This window comes from Centroberyx gerrardi, chromosome 3 (genome assembly GCF_048128805.1).
Source record: "Centroberyx gerrardi isolate f3 chromosome 3, fCenGer3.hap1.cur.20231027, whole genome shotgun sequence".
In the NCBI taxonomy this organism is placed as follows: domain Eukaryota; kingdom Metazoa; phylum Chordata; class Actinopteri; order Beryciformes; family Berycidae; genus Centroberyx; species Centroberyx gerrardi.
In genome coordinates, this window is record NC_135999.1 from 25802498 (window position 1) to 25827270 (window position 24773).

Genomic DNA, 24773 nt, shown 5'->3' on the forward strand with positions numbered 1-24773 from the left:
ATATAACAATATGCTAACAATTATCATTATAGTTTATAGTTATCGTTCTAGATGTGAATGGGCCTTTACACACACACACACACACACACACACACAGACAGAAGAAACTGACTCTCTCACCATTAGACACACACTCATACAGTCTCACACACACAAACTCTGGAAAACAACTTCCTCACCAACACATGCTCATACACACACCCAAGCTCACACATGAATGAACACACACCCTCACACACACATACACACCCACATATGCACACACATACACACCCTCACTCCGCTCAGCAGTCCTCCCGTGAGAGTGTCTGAGCGAACGTTTTAGACTAAAGCTGACATTTTAGACGATCCCCAGGAGGCCGCCCCAGTCCGGACTCTGCACTTCCTGTCACGTGACCTTTGACCTTAGGGCGGCTTCCAACCCCATGATCAAAACCATCCCCAGTGACCCAAAGGTCGCCGGCTCCCCTCTGGTCCCACACACAGGAAAGTGAATGTGTGTGTGAGAATATGAAAGAGAGAGAGAGAGAAGGAGGGAGGGAGGGAGGGAGGGAGAGAGAGAGAGAGAGAGATCCACGCCCAACAGATGCATACTTCAAGATTTACTCAAACCAATTAAGCATCAAAACAACTGAAGTCAACCTCAAACTGAAGCACAAACAGACAAATTAAGGCAGGCAGCGTCTCAAGTTCTCTTTCTCTCTCTCTGAACTTCACCTCACCCTTTTCTCTCTTTCATCTCACTGCTTGGAACGGTCGAAAATAAACAACTCTGGTTCTAAAAATAGACTTTGACTTATTCTCCCTCTTCGCAGCTTTCGCTTTCTAATATCCCAACTTTACTCAACTATCACTCTCATTCCCCCTCTTCAACTTATTCTCTTTTGTCTTGCCAAAACCTTACATCTCTCTCCAACTCTCGCTCTCCCACCATCTCTACCACTAGCTTCTCTCTTGGTCTTTTCAGCCATCTTCCTTTTCACTCGTTTGACTTTCTCCCGCCGGTCTCTCTCTCTCTCTCTCTCTCTCTCCTTTCTCCCTCTCCTCCCTCCCTTTCCTACCCTCCGGTTTTCTCCCTGGTCGGCGGCGGGTCTTGAGAACAGGCTCGGTGCGGTAGCAGATGCCTCCATATTTGGACACGCTGATGGAACCGAGGGATGAGGCTCTCCAAGTTCAGACTTACCCCCCCCCCACCTCCTCCCACCCATCCAAATACCCTCCCATCCCATCCATCCATCCCTCCTCCCTTCCCTTCCCTTCCTCCTCCCATCCCTTCATGGGTCTCAGTCCAGGGAGTTCCTCGCTCACTCTCTCCATCTTTTTTCCTTTCTCTTCCTAAATTTTCCCTCAGGGGTTTAATAAAGTATCTATCTATCTATTAATCTATCTATCTAACCATCTATCTCATTCCTTTCTTCCATCCTCCACCATCTCGCTGTTTATTAATGCCTGTTCTCTCGGTAGGTCCTATGGGGAGGGGAACATAGAGTGCAGTGGGTTGACAGCAACCATGACGCACTCCCAACTGGCAGTGCGTCACTTACTGACAAACAAACGAAGTGACACACACACATACACGCACACACACACACACGACAAGACATTTTAGTGACTCGGTTCACACCCGCTCTGTCGGGGATGCCCGTCGCTCAGAGGCAGAAGGCAGGATGGTCCTTGAGCGAGCGATGGCCAACCTTGGTCCGACTGAAAACAGCACGCTGATGACACTGGGCTCGTCCTTTTGTTTCGTGCATGTGCGCATACGTGTCCACATAATAATAAGTTAATAACAGTAAGTGTATAGAGTGTGAAGGTATATGTAGTGGGGTAGCGGTATCTTCAGTTGGTGATCATTATAAGGCAAGCATCCACCAATATAAACAATTAATTATACTTTCAAAAAAGCAATAATTAATGCTTTTCCCTTAAAAGACCCTCTGTCTGATACTATTTACTGCTGATTCATACTATAAATTTCTGCCATGACGATTAAGCCTAAAAGGTGGGTGCACTGAGTTTACATGCCTGTGTAAATGGCAATGCGGTCTCAAAGGGGTGTATGTGTGTGGTCCACCCAATCACATCTTCATTTGAGTCACAGGGTCGTCGTTGCGTGGGGTGATTCATTCTGCTGTATGCCATGGTTTCACGATGCCCCACGCACACACACACACACACACACACACACACACACACACACACACACACACATCCCCTCCCCCGCTCCCCCAAGCTAGACTGTGGGAAATCCTTGGGAAAGGGTCGTGACCAGAAAATATGTTCCTTCTTCTCCCTCTCTCTCTCCCTCCCTCTAATGTCACACAACTCTCTCTTTCCACAGATGACCAGGGAACAGCGTGCGACAAGCTGTTCTTAGTAAGGTTTGACCGACACGGGTTTCTTAAGGCCAATATCGATATTTTTAGGCTTGAAGTTGCTGATATTTTGTGAGATATCCAATATCAAGAAATTTGACCGTTTTCATGCCAAAGATATTGCACATTTCCAGTGTTTTCCCATCAACTATATTCTTGGCAGAATGGAAATGCCTTTGAAACAGCATTTAGACCAGTATGGGACACAAAAACTCTCCATTGAAACCCACACTAATGAAATTATTTTAGGCTAGGAGCTCCAAAAAGGAAAAATCCACCCTAAAACACTTTTAACACTGTTTAGCTAGATAGGCTATATTCCCATGGCTAACTGGCCAAACTTATATCATGATGTCATATCGAGTTCGATAGCAGAACAATTTTCAGCTATTTTAAACATCAGTAAACACCAGGTTTTGGCGTCAGTCCCTCAGAATCAAGCAATCAATCTAGAGCCGCCATTTTGCACCGATGTTCAACAATCATACAGGGAGAAATCCATCGTAGAGACCAATGTCTCCACCGACAGTAGCCTCAATAGACCAGAATGCAATGCAGCCACAAGACATGTTGCATTTAGAGTAAGGGGTGCGACTCTCACTTTTTCTCCATGGGAAAAACTCCCTCTCTTACTGTTACTATGCTATCACTATTGCTCTCTCCACGTACTTAAATGAAATAAGTTCATGCCTGTTCTCTGGGGGTTGTCGAAAGGCATTATGGGAAACGTAGGAAATTACTGACTGAGAAGAAATAGAGGTTGAGGAAAAGTGGGTAGACCAAAAAAGTAAACTTCTACACTTCATCACAAAATAACTGTAAATGCACTGAACTTCACAGATTCATGATATACTGTATAACAGTGTGAGATTATCAGAGGTTTCCAATAAGGCAAGCCGATCCATCCAACCTATTCAATCGTAGAGGAAACTCTGGGACACATTAGGCCTTTAAATGAACACTCAATTTACAAAAATACGATTGAACATTATATGCAAAGAAAATCAAATTTCATGGCAGGTTTTACAGATTGTTTTAATGTAGTTGTGGTCAGGGAGGAACCTCCATCATATCAGAGGTGGACATCATGACTGGATGATATTCGATATCTGATATTTAATAAAGGCCAATATCGGCCCCATAAATCAACAAAAAAAACAGATACATCAGTCTAACCCTCGCTCTTACCCGAGTCCTCTAGAGGGTGAAAAATATGTGAATACACATCAAAGTTTTTTCTGACACCTCAATCTGTGATGAGCCGCTAAATGATCACTGAGCAAAGTATTTCAGCTGCGTGTGTTGGCGTTTGTTTCATAACCACAACACATCCCTCTCTCTTTGCTTATGTCTTTCCGTCTTTGGTTTTGTGATCCCCCCAAATCTCTTCGTCCCCACACTGTCAATAAACTCTAGACTGTTTCTGTTTCTCTTTCTCTCTCTCTCTCATACACACTTCAGCTATAGAAACCAGTGCGGAGGAAGTTCATGGATATTTTAAGAGGCTTGGGGCCGCTCTGTATCTATTATTCAGGACAGCCGTTTAAGACAGCAGTACTCCAGCATAGATGTCACACACACACACACACACACACACACAGACACACATACACAAAGCAGTGCCAAAGACAACCAGCTGCTGTTGACACAATGACAGATCCAACTGTCCTACAACAGTTGTCACACTACACACAGAACAGAGCATGTTATGAAGCTACAGAAACACATGTGCCCCCACATGTGCAAACACAAAATGAGAGCTTACAGAGAGCCATTCAGCCGTGCCCTAACACACACACACGCACACACACACATAAAACCAATTCTTGACCCCTGCTCCTCTGACTCTCATACATTCAGCATGACTCGGTGAATCAGTAACAGTGTGACAGGCATGTCAGGTGGGAATGGTTGTGGCCTTTGACCCCAGGAAGTGAATCATCTGGCCTACCCAGAGTTTGACGCACGGCGAAGGTGACCAAGTTCAACATCAACCCAAACGAACATAAAATTTTCACAAAATGATAGCACGGCACATTAGAAATTCATATTAAAACAGCTTTGGAAACGGTTTTCAAATTTTAGCAGCAAGCTATTTAGATCCCAGTTTCACCAAACAATGCAGGTAGCTGCTACGGACATCATCTCAACTTTAATTTTGGCGCTATATTTTCAATCTTGGGCCTAGTCAACGTCACAGCATTTCCTAGGCATTTGCTGCCCTCTCAGCCCTGCAGCTACGCGTCCCGCTGCCAGGGCCGAAACAACTACAGGCCGGTACCTGGAAGGAAAATGCAAGTCACCCTGTGTGTAGCCAGCTAGCAAGTGAAACCAGCTAACCACTTATGAGATAATACTTAAGTGTCTGCTAAATTCATGCAAATACACACGCGTATAAAGAGAACTGAATGTGTCATGACGTTGACGTGTTATGTAATGCATCACTGAATGAGTGAGGGCACAGAGGCAAACACAGGCACGTGGGTGCACACACACCAAAACACGTCCACACAACCTTTGGCATCTATCAAACACACACACACACACACACACACAGTTGAAAGACTCGACAGACCTGTCAAAAAGATGGGATAAAAATAAGAGCATGTGACTCATCGTTTTGGAATCCATGTAATTACAGAAGTCAATGAGGATTTCTACAGAAAACAGTAACAAGAGTTCAGTGGATGACAAAACTGCTAGGAAGACTAGTCAGAAAGTGTGTGTGCGTGTGTGTGTACTGTACATCTGCAATCAAGATAGGACAGGGTTGGGCATGCTTATCAAGGCTGGAACACACACACACACACACACACACACACACACACTTGCCTGCTAAAGCTAGGCCTGACTCAACAAATCAGTGAGAAATAGGAGAGAAAAACCTCTGGTGAAACGGCGCGGGGGAAAAAAAAGAGTTGATTGTTCAAGTGTGTGAGAGAGGGAGAGAAACAGAGAATGAGAGAGAGTTACTGGAGGTCTATTAAGAGAGAGAGAGAGAGATGCAGAGAATGAGATGAGATATTAGAGGTCTATTAGGAGAGAGAGAGAGAGAGAGATGCAGAGAATGAGATGAGATATTAGAGGTCTATTAGGAGAGAGAGAGAGAGAGACAGAAAGAGAGTGAGAGATTCAATGAACGAAAGAAAAGAAAGAAATTTTATGTTTCCGGCAGCAGTAACAGCGGTTTGTTTGGAATAAACAGAAGAAGAACTGGGTAGTTAGCATGAGCAGTGATAGCCACCATTGCTTAACAGACAAAGAAAAGAGCGCCGCCTACAGAAACTCAAACTACATCAACAGAAACTCCAGGGAAAAAGACACACAGTACCACCTATACTGTTTGATTGACAGGTGCTATGCAAAAACACTACAGCAATGACTGCTAGGCAGAACTGGGCGATATTGACAAAATCAAATATCACAATATTTTAGACCGAATACCTCGATATCGATAATGTAACCATATTTTGGGGATGAGTATTTGTGCTTTCATAAGATATTTACACACAAGAAAATTTTGAAAATCATGAAAATCATTAGTAATCGGTAATGTGTAACCAGTAATAAGTAATGTGGATATGATGAGCAGGTAAAGCCAATCACTGTTCATTTTCCTCAGCCAGAACAGGTTGATAAGTCAAGAAAATTGTATCACTTTACTGCAACACAGCCTCCAAGACCAGGAAGAAGTAACATTTAAGTTATTTCACAATATTACGATAACCAGAATCCCAGATAATATCTGGTCTTATATCGCGATATCAATATTATATATCACCCAGCCCTACTGCTAGGCACAAGGACGGTGCAAAAAAAAAAGAAGACTCTTGCGGATTACCACTTTAACAATCACAATATAGGATCAGGCGCCAAAAACAATGTGGGAACCCCTGGTCAAGTCCCTTTCTCTCTCTCTTTTCCCTCTCTTGCTCCAGTAAATTCCTCCATGGACTCCGTCTCCCCTCCTCTGCTTTCTACTCGTCTAATCCTGCCTTTCACTTGTTCAGCTCTCCTGGTATCGCGCTGTGTTGTTCTCTTTTGCGCCGTTATCTCACACACAGACAGGCAGACACAGATACACACACAGACACACACTCACAGGACCACCTAGCCAAGAGATTACAGTTGACCTTTGAACCCTGCAGTGACAGCGGGGCTGAAAACCAATCGGGGACGAGTGGCGGGGGCTAAACAACACCATGTTGGGTCACAGGCCTCGGGGCAACGGCTCGGCTCTGCCTCCTCTCCAAACACACACACATACACACACACACACAAACCACACCATAGCAGAGAGGGAGATATGCATGGACAGAAACAGAAGACATGTTTTTTTTTTTGGGGGGGGGGGGGGGGTGGGAGTTTAATCATTACTGTATAAAGATAACATTAAATGGCCTAAATGGCTCATTCGTTTGTGACTTCTATGCTAACCTGTGATAGATCCCACTGTATGTGTGTGTGTGTGTGTGTGTGAGAGAAAGAGAGAGAGAGAGAGAGAGACAGAGAAAAGATTAGTTAAGAAGACATCCTAGACATACAAAATCACTCATCAAAGTCTTTGCGCCTTGGATATTCTCTCTCTCTCTCTCTCTCTCTCTCTCTCTCTCTCTCTCTCTCTCTCTCTCTCTCTCTCTCTCTCTCTCTCTCTCTCTCTCTCTCTCTCTCTCTCTCTCTCTCTCTCTCTCTCTCTCTCTCTCTCTCTCTCTCTCTCTCTCTCTCTCTCTCTCTCTCTCTCTCTCTCACACACACTTTGTTTAACTGGCTGATGCAGTGTTCTCAGCTTTCATCAAAAGGTGAAGAACGAGGCAATTATAATCCAACAGAGAGCCTGACTTATTCCTGTCTTTCTCCGCTGTAAATCTTTACTCCTCACCACCTCTTTTTCCCATGCTGTGTTATAAAAAAAGCATGATCAGCTCTGACTAATATTCTGGTTACATGAGTAGCAGAAGTCTAAAGGTTAGGGAAGCGGGCTTTGGACCAGAATGCCACTGGTTTGAATCCACCAAAACAGCTGGGAAACACTGGGCTTGGAAAGTGCAGCAGTAATGTTCTCAAAAACTTATGAACGGATTTCCATGACATTTGGCGAACAGATAGGCCTTGGGAAAAGCAACACTAGATTTTGGTGGTGATCCGGATCTGGGATATCCTCAATCAGACAATTGTCTTTTTTTAGCCATAGCTACGAAACTAAAGGAAACAGAGACTTGATTCCAAATCCTAAATGATGGCAGGGTCAAGAAATAAATTTACCTTAAAATGTAAGTGATAGGAATGATGCCTTTGGGTGTAACAGCAACTTGGCAGAGGTCTGTGCTCTCTGAAGGCCTTCTAGTTGTATAAATGACACTTGATGAGGAGCAAGCCATTGCATAAGCAACGTAAAATGTCAAATTTAGCCTGAAGTCATTCTGTGACTCACAAAGATGTCAGTGACCTCAGAGCGTCAGTCTCGTTCGATTCAATTTATTCTGCTTGCATTAAGTTGGCGTGCTCAATCTGATTTCTGTGTAGTTTCCAAAACCATTTGTTCACTGCCTAAAGGTGTCTGGTGGGCGAAATGAACCAGACTCATTCAATTAGAGGAATGTAAACTCTATATGGTCATATATGGTCAATATTCTCCCAGGTCATTGATGATATGCTTTCACCTGTTCAGGAGCTGTGGGCTTCTTCACTGTATATGAAACTTTAAGGGGCATTGAGGAATGTGTGACTTTTATCAACCAACTGACAACGAAGGAATTGCCGATGACATCGACAGGTCTGTAATGGACAGAAATAATAAAGTCACAATTTCACAACAAAATGAGTAAGCTAGTGAATCATAGCAGAGATCCAACAAAAATGTCTACTGAATGTCTAGTGAGGTAATATATCACCGTGCAAAATAATACTGCTATATGTATTTTTGGCTTAGGAATAAAATGTGTTTCATCACCAGCAGCTCACTTGTAGCACCATCCTCCATCATTGAGAGGTGGAAAAGCAGAAAGTACGGGATGGAAAGTGACTTTTGAAAGCCAGAAATCTCAGCATCTGGCAAAGTAATCGTTGAGTCACTGGTATTGATCAACAACCCTAGCAAATCCCTGCAGATACATTATGGTCATTTTGTGCTATGGGACAGTAAAATCTTACTTAATGCACCTTTAAAAGAAAACAGTGGATGAAGCTGAAGAGAGAGTGGAGCAGCAGAGGCTTCAACGCAGTGGGACTGGCCTGGTTATGGTTAAGTCTCTGCCGTTTGCCGCTGCATATTTAGGTGACATGTTTGATTTAGCCCAGACTAACCAGCCTGGGGGCATGGACTTCCCACTGCAACGCACCGCACGGGAATCATGGGCTTGCCAGCACACATGCACACATGCACACGTGGGTACAAAAAGGCACATGCAGGCACGCACATACAGGATTTGCATGAACAAATGCACACACGCGTGCAAACACACATACATACATACATACATACACAGACACACAAAAATATACACACACTCAGATTTAAACTGCTGAGGTGCCACCCTGTGATACCATGGGAACAGTGGTTCAAGGTCCAAACCTTGAGTCTGCAGATACAACATGCTGCTATACTGCACAATAAACTAATATCAAGGCACTCTCATGCACACACACAATCATAAACACTTTCATACAACTACCTATTCACACACACCTAAAAATAGACTCTTTCACATGCGCAGATATACATGCACACACAAACACAAAAACACACACAGAAACAAACACACACATGCCTGAGAACTCCACGACCTCATTTCCCCAAGTAACAATACTCCACAAGGGGAGCCTAAAAAGGCATTAACACAGCAGATACAGGCAGGATATAAAGACCAGCTAAACAAAAACCCAGGACAGAAAACTGCAGCCCTCACCACCTGCGGTGAAATACGAGTGTTTGTGTGCTCGAAACAGAAAGATACATGGCAGGACTGGCGAGGAGAGGACGGGCGAGAGACAGACGCAGTCCAGCAGTGGGAACCGGGAGCGACCGATGATCGGAGTGAGATTCAGGGACGAGCAAGAGCAGGAAAATGGGGGAAGGGAAAACGGTAGTCTCTCTCTCTCGGAGTAGTATGTGGCAAAAACCTTGACACCCTGAAAAACAAACTGGAAAGAAAGTAGCATTCGTGTGAGATGAGTCAAGATAGACTGGTGGCGAGTTGAGTTTTGATGTCCTTAAATGAAACATCTCATATCAACACGGAAGAAAAAGATCCTAAAAACATCTTAAAAACCCACTAACTCCACACACACACACACACACACACACACACACACACAAAGAGAGAGGACGAAGGGAGAGGGTAGAGTGGAAATAGCTGGGTTTAGATCCAAGTAGCCTATTTTTTGCGAGTGATGATGTATCGAACAATGTATGTCGATGTGTTAGTAAAGCTGAATGGAAATGGGAAAATCAATAAAATTACCTCAATATCGCAATCTTTACGCTCACTTGAAGGGGGAAAGGTTGTTGTCGATAAAGAAATTATGTGATAAATTGCGACGGAAACAAAGTTGTCAAATAAATAATGACATAGGCTTGGCACGACTGGTTCAAATTCATTGTACAAATGCAAGAGGAAAAAAAAATTACATTCTGAGACATTTAATGTTGTAATTCCCTGCCCAGCTGCGAGAGGGTGCACAAATCGCGGATTATAGCTTTAAGCAAACGCACCTGATTCGCTTTTTTCCTAACGAACATTTCAAAAGGTTGCGTGAAATTCGCTTGACAGGTGAATGAAAACATAGCTAACAACTTAAGTGTCCAGCGTTCTTGTTTCTATAAACAGTTGTAATTAACTAAATATCAAATAAAATATTGTCTGTTCAAAAGTTCAAAGGCAATACTGTTCGATTTTGTCATGCCAATAAGGCGTCTTTGAAATGAACTGAACTAGGAAAGAAAGAGAAATAGAGAGAGAGAGAGAGAGAGAGAGAGAGAGAGAGAGAACAGGTATTAAAGAGTGATAGAGAGAGACAGAGTGATTGAAAGCTAGCTATCTGAGATGGATCAGTGGTCCTGCTGGGGGATCTATAGCAAAGCCTTGACTCAGACAGACAGACAGCAATAAAACAGTGTTACACAACAGAGCAGAGGCCACATGTACAGGCCTGGGTGACAGGTGAGACTGAGGTAATGAATGAGATAACATGGTGAGGAGTAGGAAAAAGAGATAGAGAGAGATGTGGAAAGAGAGGGGGAAGCAGAGGGAAGAGAGGTAGAGGAACAAACATATAGAGGGAGGAGGGGAGGTTAAAGGAATACATCAAGTCTATCCATTTATCACTCATGCCAACACTTTAGCATATACTGAGCGATACTGAGTAATAGAGGGTTAGTAGCATTATCCTAAAAGTGAGAAAATGAGAACTCGCAGCAGCTCTAAAGTTAAATGGTAAGCAATTTTAAATTATATGCAGTTAAGTCTGGCAGTTTTGCGCAGGAGACTGGAAAGATTTACACAAAAAATACTATACTCCTTTGAACTATCAGGCACTACTTTCCCCGTTTCAATAGGAAGTGAACATGGTGGGCGATGGGAGACTGTGTGCAGTTCGAAATCACTGCGGATGAATACATAGTTGCACACCTGAAATAGTTCCAAAAATAAACCTGGCTACATCAGCTATATTGAGTTAATGATAAGTCATTTTTACATTTTATGACTCTACAGACCATATAATAAAAAACATTAACAACTTTTTATCTTACTTGGACAATGCTAGTTGCCTGCTATCGCTTAACATAGTGTATGCTAAAGTATTAGTATGGAGCACCGGAGTGAATGATCTACCAGGGATGATTTTGGTGTCCATGTTCTCATCACTTAACAGGTAAGTTAGCCAACAAAACCTTGGTGTATGTTGAGGGCCAGGTGATGCAAGAGACTGAAACTGAAAATATGAGGAAGGATAGAGAGATGGAAGGAAAGAACGAGGGGGAAAAGGGAAATGTGAAGGGAAGGAAGGAGGTAGAGAGATGTTGAAGGGGTCAGAGTGAGGACAAGAGGGAGAGAGAGACAGGGATTTGTATAATATGTTCTCAACTTTGGATCCGTCTTCCATTATTGATGTTGATGATGCAATGATGTACTATTGTATAGCACATTTTCAAGCCAAATAACCAAGGATGGGACAATATGTTTATCTCACGATTCGATAGGCGATATGGGGTTCATGATTCGATACAACCACGATACGATGTAATAAATAAAAGTTCAATGACAACAAAGTCTGACTGTGCAGAATTATGTTTATTTCTGAGCCACAAATCCTTCCTGCAATGGCACTGGCTTGCTAGAATGTAAACAACAATTTAAAAATGTCATTACAAAATGCAAATAATATAATTTGTGAAATTGTGATGGGCAAGCCGTCTCATTAGTGTGCTTGCCGTAGGCAGAGCACACTCTTATTATCTCACATACTTCTTCTTATTATTTTTCCGCCAAAAAGTTTGGCACGCTACTCCTCCTACAGTTTTTACAGTACATACACATGTGAGACATCAAAATGTGCGGCTCATTGAGGAATCGTGTGCTATTACTTTTCTAAGAGATCCCTCATAAGCTCTTTGAGATATTAATGATTAAATGCCAATTTTGCCATTTTAGACGCAATACACACCCATTGTAAAATAATGAGAACCATGTGGACTCAATCACAGGATCACAGAGCCAGAAATTTAAGTTTCGTTTTGTCCGCCATCTTGTTTCTCCGCTGAGATCGGGAGGCTCCCACAGAGTAGCTGAAGCTAACTGAAGCTAAGGTAGAATCAGATCAGTATGGATGTATTTGGACTTTTATTCTGTATATTAAAAGTCTACTGCGGAGTTTTTTACCGGCTGGCTTGATGCATTTGGGACAGACGGACCGCGCCGCGGAGATCGGGAGGTACGTTAGCACACAGTAGCTGAAGCTAACTGAAGCTAAGGTACACACACAGAGTATGGTGGTTTCTGCGCGTCGGCTGACGCTTAACGGAGCTTCTCACGAGCTCATTGAGGAATCGTGTGCTATTACTTTTCTAAGAGATCCCTCATAAGCTCTTTGAGATATTAATGATTGAATGGCATTTTTAGACGCAATACACACCCATTGTAAAAGGATGAGAACCTGAGTACCGTGTGGACTCAATCACAGGATCACAGAGCCGGAAATTTAAGTTTGGTTTTGTCCTTGTTTCTCCGCGGAGATCGGGAGGCTCCCACACAGTAGCTGAAGCTAAGGTAGAATCAGATCAGTATGGATGTATTTGGACTTTTATTCTGTATATTAAAAGTCTAGTGCAGAGTTTTTAATGGCTGGCTTGATGCATTTGGGACAGACGGACCGCGCCGCGGAGATCGGGAGGTACGTTAGCTGGCTTCTTACACACAGTAGCTGAAGCTAACTGAAGCTAAGGTACACACACAGAGTATGGTGGTTTCGGCTCGTCGGCCGACGCTTAACGGAGCTCACGAGCTCTTTTTATTGTCGGAAACTAGACATCCAGATGAATACGTAGGTACCAGCCATGTTATGCTAGCTCGCTGGGAAGCGGGCGTAACATAGCTCCAAAGTCGGCGAAGTTTAGCTCTAGGATTGTGGTGCGTTTAGGGTCCTTGGAAAGCTGGGAATCTGTAGTTTCGTTCAATACCAAACATGTTGTTGTGGAGTGATGAGAAAAGTATCCCAGTGCCTTTGAACGCAACTGGCTCTTGTTTACTGAGTCTAGTCTGTCAAATTCAAAAGGGGCCAGTGTTACAATTACCTAGGTATCTGGTTAGATGAAAAATTGTCTTTTAAACCCATGTCAATGAACTGACTAAGAAAGTAAAATTTAAACTGGGTTTTTTTTTTTTTTTTAGAAATAAGCAATGCCTTACCATGAGTAGTAGGATGCAGATTGTATAAGCAACACTTTTTATCAGTGCTTGATTAAGGTGCTGCTGGGTGATGCATTTTATAGGGACTGCTCTTGTTTTTCTTAGTAGACTTTCTTATTTTGTCTGCATGTGGATGGTCTGGAAATAACTTGTCTTGGATTTTGTTTGTTGTTTTGTTTTCTTGTAGTTGTGTACACAGGTCTGTCTTGCAAACAAGATCTCGATCTCAATGGGACTTTCCTGTTTACATAAAGGAAATAAAAAAAATATTTTAGGACATTATTATTAAAACTCTTTGTGACCAGACACAGTTTGGACAAAATACAATTGGTTTACATATTTACGGAGCGAAATGCTAACAATTGCAATGCTGCACCCTTAGCAAAACTAGTGAACGCCAAGTCTAAGGGCAGGGGCATTGCAAGGGCGGCAAACACACTTTAAATTTTCTTTAGAAAATTTAGCCTTTTCTAGTTTGTGATTACTACAGTAGAATAAAATGTAGCTAATATCGTGATTCGTTTTTCTACCCCACGATACGTATTGTCACATTTTTGTATTGCGATGTATTGAATTTTGATATATAGGCCCACCCCTATTGTATAGCATATTTTCAAGCCAAATAACTGATCATTTCAATATAGGCCTAGTTGTTTTGGGGTTTTGAACATTTAAATTTCATGTACTGCTTCGGCAAAATTGCTTCTGGTAAATATGTCATGCCAATAAATTGTTGAATTGACAGAGACAGAGAGAGAGTAGAAAACAGCCTGAGTTGGAATAGAGAAGACATGAACAGTGGACAGGGAGAAAATATGATGGATTTGTTGACACGTGTTTTGAAGAAGACTGAGTAAATGAGTAAAACTGTGAATGAAAGAAAATGACAGATGCATAGAACAGACTATGAGACCGGCGTGATACAGATGAGAGCAGTTTACACCCTCGCCAAGGCTGGAGCTGCACGATAAATGGAGAAAAATATCCAACTTGCACAACACCGACTACAACAATTTCCACATCGGAAAGAGGCTGCAATTTGTTCTTAGCGGGAAAGGTGTCTTAGACAGCTACATACAAGATATTCTTGTGGTGTGAAGAATCCCAGGCTTGCACATCGATTAACGCTGAGCAAATTCTAATCATTAACACCCACAAACACTGATATCTATTTCGATCGCTCTGGCTCTCTCTACAACTTCGTCAATCTTGCTCTATCTACAACCAGAAACTGTATTCTGTACTCTCTCACCATTAACCTGACAATCTATTTCTCTCGCAACAAGAAACTGTATTTTGATCTCTCTCAATGTGAAATTGCATGTCGATTTCTCAACAGAAACCTGTATGTCAATCCCTCTTTTTTCTGTCCTTCAACATCAAACTGTAAAGGTGATCTCTCTCTCTCTCTCTCTCTCTCAACAAAAAACTGTAGCGCTCTCTCTCTTTCAAAAGGAAACTGGATGCCATTCTCTCTTTCTCTCTCCCTCAACAATAAACTGTATGTCAATATCTCTCTCTGTCACTGTTCGCAAGTCTGGAAATAGAGAGTGATGGCACAGTTTAGAGCCATGTGTGAATACACTCTGACATAAGGCCTGACAATAGAACAAACAGCCTCTGTTCACAGGAGGCCTAAGATTAGACAGCCCACAAGGAATTCCCTGCTGGAGAGATTAGCCTCATTGATGCTGCTTTCCACAGAGAGGCGTGTGTTTGTATGGACACACACATATGCATGCACCAACACACACACAGACACAGACACATGCACGCATGTACAGGCAAAAACCAAACCCCCGAATCTGCCGGTGCAACATGCGTGCCGTTATATTGCACAACCAATGAATGATTTGTGAACTCTATACACACAGAATCATAAAGTAAACCCACAACCATAAATTAATAAATAAATCCATCATTTTGTGTGCAAACAAATAATAGGTAGCTATTATTTGTTTGCACACAAAATGATGGATATGAACTCTCTCCAAGAGCTGTACGCACAAAATGATAGAATGCCTTTTTGTATAGAGTGATATATTCAATCCACCATCTATTGTATGACCTGCAACATCCCTTTGCACTAAAGGCAAGGTCCTGTTGTTTATATGCCATGTGTTTAGTATGCACTTATGTCACCATGTTAGTCGTCAACAAGTTCTTGAACCAACGCCACCAAGACAAATTCCTATTCATGTATTTTACTTGGAGAATAAAGTGATTCTTATTCCGCTGTGCATGGACTCACTATGAGCAATAGATGTTAGATACGTTTCAGACAGCCAAGTCAAACTTATTTCCATATTTTGATCCCAATTTCCCCTCTTGGTCCCCTCTATTCCCCTCTTACCAGCTCCCTCCCTCCTCTCTACCTCCGCTCCCATCCTACCCGCCTTAGCAGAGCAAAGCCGCCCTGCCCTCCTCTTATCGCCTGCTATCTGCAGCTCAAACAATCTGGCCGACCACAACAACAGGCCACAAACACAGTCAGAAAGATATGAACCGCAGCCTGCCTGTCAGGCGGCAGTGGTTGATGGGTCTAACACAGAGAAGCAGCCAGCGGAGGTTACGCACTGTTGGACTTCAAACTACCCAATCACACACTCAAATCTATCAGCCGTGTGTGTGACTCACATCATATAAGTTATCCATCTCTGCCATATATATTTCATGTAATGAGTTAATAGTCACTTGTCTATTGGATTTTGTACTGTCCCTTTGCATTGTATATGAGTGCTGTCATCCATGTACTATCCATGTCCATTGCGTGTTAGAAAATCAAAAACATTTCTCTGTACCAAAGAGACAGAATCCTGCATTTGTTGTAATTGAAGATTAAAGTGACACTGGCTCTGATCTTAAGTCATGCTATGACACTGGCCTAAGTCTTTGATGTATGGCGCTACATAGTCAATTTGAAGAGTTTTGTTCATCATTCAATATCTCTGAGGATATTAGTCTGGATTTAGTCTGTAAATTTAATGGCATCTTGCCAAGCAAGGACCTACATTATCTACTATCCTTGCAAAGTAGTCTAACTTGTTTTAATGTTGTACTATCAGTCCTTTTGTGAGAATAGGTATAACTGGATTGTCATTTTGGAAGTTAAATTTGATATATACAGTATTTTGGAATGAAACTCTTCAGGTGGTGACTGTTACATTCCGTATAGTAGACCGCCACAGGCTGTTGAATGACATCCAATCCATACAAACCGAAACACTTCTCTTTTCCTGGTGCTCTAATCTTTTGATCTCGTAGCCCGATCCTCTCCTACCGTTGCCAGACGGTTGTCAACAGGACTAACTGGTCAGATAACATATTTCAGTGCTTATTTCAGTTCTGTCTAGGCATGTGGTGACCCCGTTCAGCCCTGATGACCCAGTGTTAAGGTGCACGTATTTAGACAATGTACGTTTCTACCCTTTATTCCACCCCCCTTGCATGACTTTACTGAAATGTAATGTCTTCGTTGTCTTGTTTTTTTACATACTTAGGCCTTTGCTGTGCTGCACAGTACTGCATCACAAGCCTGTTTTGTTCAAAGCACTTCATAAATATAAAATGAACGATGATGAAATGTGATCTTTAATTGACAAACAACCATTACTCAGTAAAGCCTGTACTCAAGAACAGAGTGATCCCCCCTTTGTGAATTTTTACACCACAATATCTAACTCATGTACATCACTTTCAATTCATGCATAGAAACCTAAAGAGGAAGTCAAAGGTGAACCAGCCTCTTACCCTTCAGTTTCTCCATCACGCTCTGCCCCGCCCTCTCCGCCACCCTCCCGTCTTCCCTCTGGTAGCGGTCGTCCAGGAAGCGAGCAGTGGCTTCTGACAGGTGCACCTTGCCCGCCATGCCCAGCTGCTCCATCATGTTAGCCAGGTTGACGTCGTTTGACCATACGTCGAACTTGAAGCGCTTCATTCCCAGGATCCCGCACAGGACCGTGCCCGTGTGGACGCCGACACGCATGTTGACGGTCTCGCACGTCTCTTGGCAGAACTGCTCTATAGCCTGGATCATGCCCAGGCCCATCTCCACGCAGCAGTAGGCGTGGTCCGGTCTGGGCTCGGGGCAGCCCGCTACACAGTAGTAGCAATCCCCCAGAGTGCTGATCTTCTCACAGCAGGTCAGTTCGCAGAGCCGGTCGAAACGTCCGAACAGGTCATTCAGGAGGCCCACCAAGGCGTGCGCCGACTTATTGGCAGACATTTTGGTGAAGCCCACGATGTCCGCAAAGAGGATGCTGACAGGCTCCATGCGTTTCATGTTGAACGGCCGGAAGATGATCTGTCCGCGGGGGATTGAGGTTTTCTTGCGTTTGTGATGGTTGTGTGGGTAGTTCTTGGGGCTTGCGGCGCTTGGGGCTTGCAAGGCTCCACCACCTCCTCCGCCACCCACCGACACGGCCGAAGCAGAGCAGGCCCCGGCGGAGTAACGCTTACCAGAGTTCTCCCCGCCGCCGCCCTCATCGTCACCCTGCTTCATCAGTTCGTCCGCGACCCGCCGGGGCATGACGGAGTGGATCATACGCTCCTTCAGGGCCTTCTCCACCTCCAAGTCCTTGCCGTGCATGATGGCCTGGCCCACTTTGAGGAAGGTGCTGCGGGAACGCACCTCCGACATGATGAACAGGTGGATGCCGATGACGTGGGCACACAGGTGGAGCAAGGCTTTGGCCGGGCCCAGCCAGCGGAGGGTGTCTCCTTCCCAATCAGAACCCGAACCTCCGCCCAGGACCTCGCTTCCTCCCAACCCCGACCCCCCGCCAGTGCTGTCATACCTCCTCTGAAGCAACGGCAGCCATCCCAAGGCCTCAAATAATACGGAGTACAGGAGCCCCAGCAGCACCGAGGCATACAGACGGACATGGAGGACACTGTACAGCAACAACAGAACCTCCATACACAGGGAGAAGGTGCCCACAGGGGAGATGCACGGAGCCTGGGGAGACGCTGCTCCGTCTGGCGGCAGATAGGTGGCATTCCCACCACCAGCCCACTCCAGGTCAGAATAGCCTGCAGTCTGTATCTGTGGAGCTAAGGTGACGGCGAAGGTGATGACGATCAGCAGCAGGGAGGCTTGGTTGTACAGCCGTGTGTAGAGGTGGGTTAAGGTGAAGAGGAAGAGGAGCACGAGGAGGAGGAAGAAGGAGGCTGTGGGGGCGAGGAAGGTCACAGGGTCACAGCGGTCACTGTTGACCCCGAAGTACGCCCCCCAGAGGACGGCCGCCACCGCCAGGTAGAACAGGACGTAACGGAACCGGCGCTGGGTCTGAGGGAAGCACCGCTCTCGGCACGCCTCTTCCAAGATGGAGGAGTCAAACTTGGGGTCCCAGCACTGAGCGGCGGAGCGTTCGAACAGCGGCGGCGCCTTCCTCTGTATCCGCGGAGTGGTGATCACAGTCGGTCTCATCCCAGACTCCCCAGAGCTACAGCTGGAGGAGATGCTGTATTTGTGGAGGTTGGGGTTCATTTTACTCACAGCCCCATAGCCTGCTCCTCCTCCTCCACTGTTGGCAGCCCTTAGCGGCTCATGGTGGTGCAGGTGTGATGCACTGTTGGTAATCCGCACGGTCACGGCGCCATCCCCGCTGGAGTCGCAGCTCACTTCCGTGCCATGCATGAGAAGCTGCCGGTGATGTTGCAGAGTGGCCATATTGACTGGTGTGACGCGGAGGGAGGGGGGGGAGTTAAATACTAATAATATCGTCTCGGTGCTGACTGATGGCGCTCAGGCAATTAGATGCGGTGTGTGGGCGCTGTGTGTGCACATGTGGCACGGCGGTGAGGGAGTGACAGACAGAGAGAGAGAGGGAGAGAGACAGAGAGAGCAAAGGTGTTTGTTGGAATAATCACACTGCATGAACGGTGCGCACGGCACAGACGTCTTTGCTACGCACACGGCAGCCTGCACACTCACACACACAAGACGCACCGTTCCAGTATCTTGAGTAGTTCATTATCCGACCCCGGTTTTGCGTCAGTACTCACATTACATTTATCCGTCTCCTCAGAGGCTCTCGGTTTGAGCCCGGCTTTCTCTCCAGCTGCGGTAAAAACACTGTCATCACTCTTTCTGCTTCCAGAATCTAACATCCTTCTCGGAAAGGACTGGTTAATCATACAACGATTTTTTTATGACCCGATCAAGCCCTCTCTCTGAGGTCAGTCCTGCCGTTTCATTATTGGAAATCACCTCCTCTTGGCGTGCGCGGTGTTTTGATACTTCGTTTTTTTAAATAACGTTGTTTGCATAAAAACAAAGACAACGTTCAAGGTTTCATTATGCCAAGCTGATACATATGTAGGCTACTGAGGACAACACGTTGCTACAAAAGTTACACTGACTCTTCTTATCTTCTCAACGCACACGCGTCAAATGGTCCATTTTACACTTCCCTTTCCCCTTCAAAAACGCCCAAAAGTCCTCTTCTTGTTATTCCCGGTGATGTAGTGGTAAATAAAAAGGAGGGGGAACTATGGCATCCAGTCCGTGGTCATCATAAGGCATCACAACCACCAGTATAAACAAAAAATCAATTAGATAATTTATCCGCCCCCTTAAAAGACCCTATCCTCATATAACTTAGTTTGCTACTGCTTATTATGCTGTATAGGCTACTCTTAATTTCCCTCATAAAAATTCATGCCAGCCTAAAAAAGGTGGATAAACTCTATTAAAATTAATAAAAAGTGGGTAAACTGAGTTAAGGTGGCTTTACCCTCCACTACATCCCTGCTCGTGCATGGCTCAATGTCCTGAAGAATTGCATTTCTCAACCCCATACGTCCTCCTTTCCTCCTTATTCCAACGGGGCCATGTAAATATTCCAGCCTGAGTTATTTTGGAGCCCTGTCCGGTCCAAGATCCAGATTATAAGAGGCCTGACAGGCAGGCCTATTCCCACGGATCCAGCCCCGTCCTTTCCTGAACTCCCTCTCCGGATCTCCACCGTTTATTTCCCCCCTGCTTTCCAAAGAGGAGGTCGGGGAGGGGCAGGTGGTATTTCAGAGCCGCTTAAATCGAAAGAGAAGTGCAGAAAATACCATCCGCTGGCCAAATTATCTTCGCTTTGCCTCTGTTGGGAGTGTCTGCAACTTGTTGCGCGCAGTTGGCAAAACATACAGCTATGAGGAACAGCCTCGGTCGGAATAGGCTGGTCTATAAATAGTGATGATCAAAACTCTTGCAATAACCGCTCCAACGGCATGTTACATTTGAATGCGTTTCTTCAACTTAGTTTGGGGCACGAATGTGAAATAATAGGAACGGAGTAGCAGCTTAAAAAAAAACTACTGCTCCAAATCAAGGCATAAAACGCATGCAAAACGTCAGAGCTAGGCCCCCCTTGTGTTTCCAAAAGCTCCCAAACTTTTTCCCAGGCCGTATTTCCTGCGTTTGGAGAGGAGACCCAGCTAGGAGTCTGGTAGTTTTTTGGAGCCGAGGCTGGATTTCCTCCCCTCGCATTCCCCCAGAGCAGAGCAAGTAGAAATCCCCAGAAACGACAAAACCCCCGGATCCGGTCTCCTCTGCTGGATTTCCAGAGCCGCTTCACAAACAGCGCTGTCTCCTTATCTCCACACCAATTCCCCAGGTCTGGATAGCACTAGTTTTCGCTGGCATGCATGTGTCCAACAAACACAACACTGTGCGCTTTGGCTGCGGTGCGTCCTCTTCCGTCCGCCGCTGGTTGCCTCCCTTTTTTCCTATATAGCTTTCTTCTGGAGTTGGACAGTAAATAAATATGAGTACAGCGGGAGTTTGGAGCTGGTTTTCCGTCTATCCAGGCGGAGGTAACTCGGCTCCTGTCACTGCCACCATCTTCGCTGTGACTGGGTCGGAAATCCTCCCCCAGCTGTTGTGGCGGTGCTGGGTGGTGGGACCAGCCTGCCGAGCCAACCAGAGAGTGAACAGGGACTTCCGGTCGTACCTTTCAAACTAAAACGCTGGTTTAACACTGCAAAGGCTAATGAGTTGGAGGGGGTGCCAACAAGCTGTCAATTGCAGGAGGTTATTTATAGCCTAGTTATAACTAGGCCTACTACTTCCTTACATGATTTAGAAATTATAACCACACTAGCTTGTACAGAAAGTTGGTCCTGGAAAAACCATGCAGGGACATTTTGAAAGCTGAGATATTTCGTGGCTTTGTTATGCAATAAACCACGAGAGGCCGTGCTTCAACGGTGATTTCACAACAGCTAAAATATGTTGATAGGCACGATATGAGTGCCTATCAAACCCTCAAAAATGTCTATTATTTTCGACTGTTAATTATTAAATAGTAGCCTAGTTGAAATGTTATTCCTCCGCCAAGCAGCATAGTTCTTGAGCAGCAGCTGAACAACGTGGTTGCTAAGCAACCTAAGTACCTGCATGAGTGGTGATTTCAGGTCAGCGTATGAATATTTAAATTAAACTGTTACCTTGTTTTAGGTGTGCATTTAACGGATAATTTACAACTGCGTTGAATGTGACTCAGCCAATCAGAACATTTCATAATGACAAACATATTGTAAAGCTGTTTATGGGCCTCAGTGGGGAGGACAGCTGCAGTGGACAGTGGAACTTAGTGATATGGTTAATATTTTCACTGGGCACTTGTGTTTACATTCACTCACCTGCTTTCCAAGTTAGCCCAGAAAGTAGGTTGGCTTCTGCACGAGAGAACCGAAAAAAAGAGGTTGTTGCTCGAGACTAGCTCAATTAAGATAAAGCTAATACTACATATACCAAAGTTATACACTTGTTGGAGCTGGCCACCCTGGTTGGTCGGAAAAAAGCGTCAAAATTAACTGTTAAATAAATCTGCTCCGATGAACCTAGCAAAAGTACGCTGTGCCGCTCTGCTTTGCTAGCTACCAGTACAACGCTGTGCTGCATAATTTTTGAGTAATAAAACATACCAAAGTGAAAATAAAGAATGTATTTAACAAGGGGACTGTAGTAAATGAAAATCTAATTATTTTTACGCTTTTAATTTGAAGGTAAAATCGCCCAACCTCCGGTATTTTCCTGGTTATCTCCGGCTAGCTTGACGCGGCTGGGTGTCCAAACTGGAGTTTGGTGAGACTCGAGCTACGTTCATGTCACATGGGAATAACCGTCCCAGCGTCTTTATGGTGAAGCCCTAAAACGCCATTATTTAAATTTTCTGTAGGCTTTGGTTGCTGCTGCTAATTATTGTCAGCCTTTTTACACTCAATAAACACGCACTTCACGTCTGTCAGCTTATGTTTTACAGCAAATCAAACATTACAATGCCAACCACAAACTAAAAATAGGAAGCGAATAGTTGTGTCTGTCTTCTTTTTTTTTCTTTTTTTTGTAATTTTGGGAGATTTGATCACAGTCATGGGAGCGCGCACGCAGGGCTCTGTGGCGACGACTAGCACGCATTCAAATCGCAAGGTTAGAGGTCAGACAAATTACTAGATTAGCCTATGAGATTAACCCAAGTCAGACTTTTTCCATTTTACTCATTACCCATCTCAATATTATTACTTCGCTTGATGGGAGCAGTAATTTGTTGCACTACTTGTTAAATCACTTTTTCCATTACACCTACCAAAATTGGGGTTAGAATCCTATCTTGACTTTAAGAATCTTTTGCCTACCACACATTAGAAGACATTTAGTCTGACAATAGTGTTGATGTTATTGTCATCCTTTCACTCAAAGGGGGGGGGGGGGGGGGGGGGGGGTGCAAGAAGCAATGGGTTTATGGGAAATGTGGTCTTGATTTTGAGAAACTCTAGCACTAACATTAGGCTACTGCTGGCATGAGATAGACGCTACCAATCATCTCAACCATGGTCTCATTTGTTTACGGGGGTTATACCAAGGTATCACAATTTATTAATTTGACAATGACATATCGATGATTAAACATGCTACTTGAAGCACCTTTAACATTTAACATTTCCAGAATGCAAATCACTATAGCACTTAGCGAATAAAAACACGTATGAAAGGAATTTGTGGAAGGAAAAAACATGAGGAGAGAGGGAGGTTTACTGAGGTATGACCTCTGACACAGTAAGAATCATCCAGGCTAAATATTGAATGAATGAATGAATGAATGAAATTTTATTATATATGATTGTATGCCCAGCCCACATGGGCTTACAAGACACCATAAATTCAAACAAGCCAGGACCAGAGTACAGCGTATACATTGTCAAACAACAGAGAAAGAAAATAAAGAAACTAAAGCATCTTTCACCTTCAGATCTTCAGACCATCATTGAGTAGGGCAGAACTCCTAAATCACTGACAGAAGCTTACTATGTGTTACTGAAAAATCAAAATAAATGTTAATTAAACAATCTATCTTGCCTTCTTTTCCAGGCTTTTGAGATAAAGTTAGCAAACTTAAACACATAAAAATTAAACAGCCATTCCAGTTTTTGCTCATCTGAACACCAGAATATTTCAGGGTTTTGTCGAACGAATTTCATGGAACAGTAACTCTCTTAAGTCATCATAATTTGTACAGTACAAAAGAAAATGGGACTCACTTTCCACTTCACCCAAATCACACAGCCCACACAGTCTGTTTTCCTTCCGGAATATTTTTGAATCAACCAACCTCAATGGCCAGATGAAGATTACCAGCTCTCAACTGTGCAACCAAAGATCTTTGGCTTCTAGATAAACGAGATGTAACATATAATTCAGGGCCAAAATTCTGTTTGAAATGCACATATGTCCTTAATTTTGGCTTTGACAGAACATTTTCAAACCATTTTTCTTCAAATTTCAGTGAAAGCTTATTTTTAATGGAGTTAACATTACAGCACAGATTGTTCCTGTAGATATACAACATATCCACCTCCTCCAAAACTGAGTAAAGCTCTTTTGCCCATGGAGAACTGTATGATTTGCTCCACATAAATACTTTCTTATTTATTCTGCCCTTTGCCATTTTGATTAGACGGTTTCACAGTCGGATCATTTCACATTTTCGTTGTACAGACTCTGGTACCCAGCCCATATCTCCCTGCATTGCTGGAATCGGAGCAAATCTATGAAAACATTGTATAGCTCTATTCTGTATGGTGTCTATAGTTTTAGATTCTTTTAAGCCCCACACCCTTGCAGCATAGTTCAGTATGGGGGAGACACATGCATCGTAAAGTTGGGTATATGTAGAATAGCCAAGATCATTACATACTTTCAGTTTGTTAATAACTGATCCCAGAGCTCTCCCAGCAGAGTCAACAAGGGACCCAATTCCAACCTTATAAGTAATAAATTCATCAAGAAAGAAACCCAAGTATTTATATGCACTAACATATTCTAAAGCGACTGAACCAAAACTAATTCTTTGTGTACTTCTTTCCATACCTTTCTTTCTGAAATGCATTATTTGTGTTTTGCTCTGATTTATTGCTAATCTCCACTTATAACACCACAAACTAACCACATTTAACATATTCTGTAGGTCAGACTCAGACTCAGCCAGTAAAATTATAT

At 43.9% G+C, this 24773-nt stretch overlaps 1 protein-coding gene across 1 annotated transcript in view; it reads right to left on the minus strand.

Moving 5' to 3' along the window:
- adcy9a (adenylate cyclase 9a) overlaps window positions 1-21097 on the minus strand; it is a 46953-nt gene extending 25856 nt beyond the window's left edge. The window contains exon 1 of the mRNA XM_071896253.2: window positions 17030-21097. Coding sequence (XP_071752354.1) covers window positions 17030-18950 — 1921 coding nt within the window. The 5' untranslated portion in view covers window positions 18951-21097. The remainder of the gene's footprint in view (window positions 1-17029) is intronic.
- Window positions 21098-24773: the final 3676 nt, after the last annotated feature.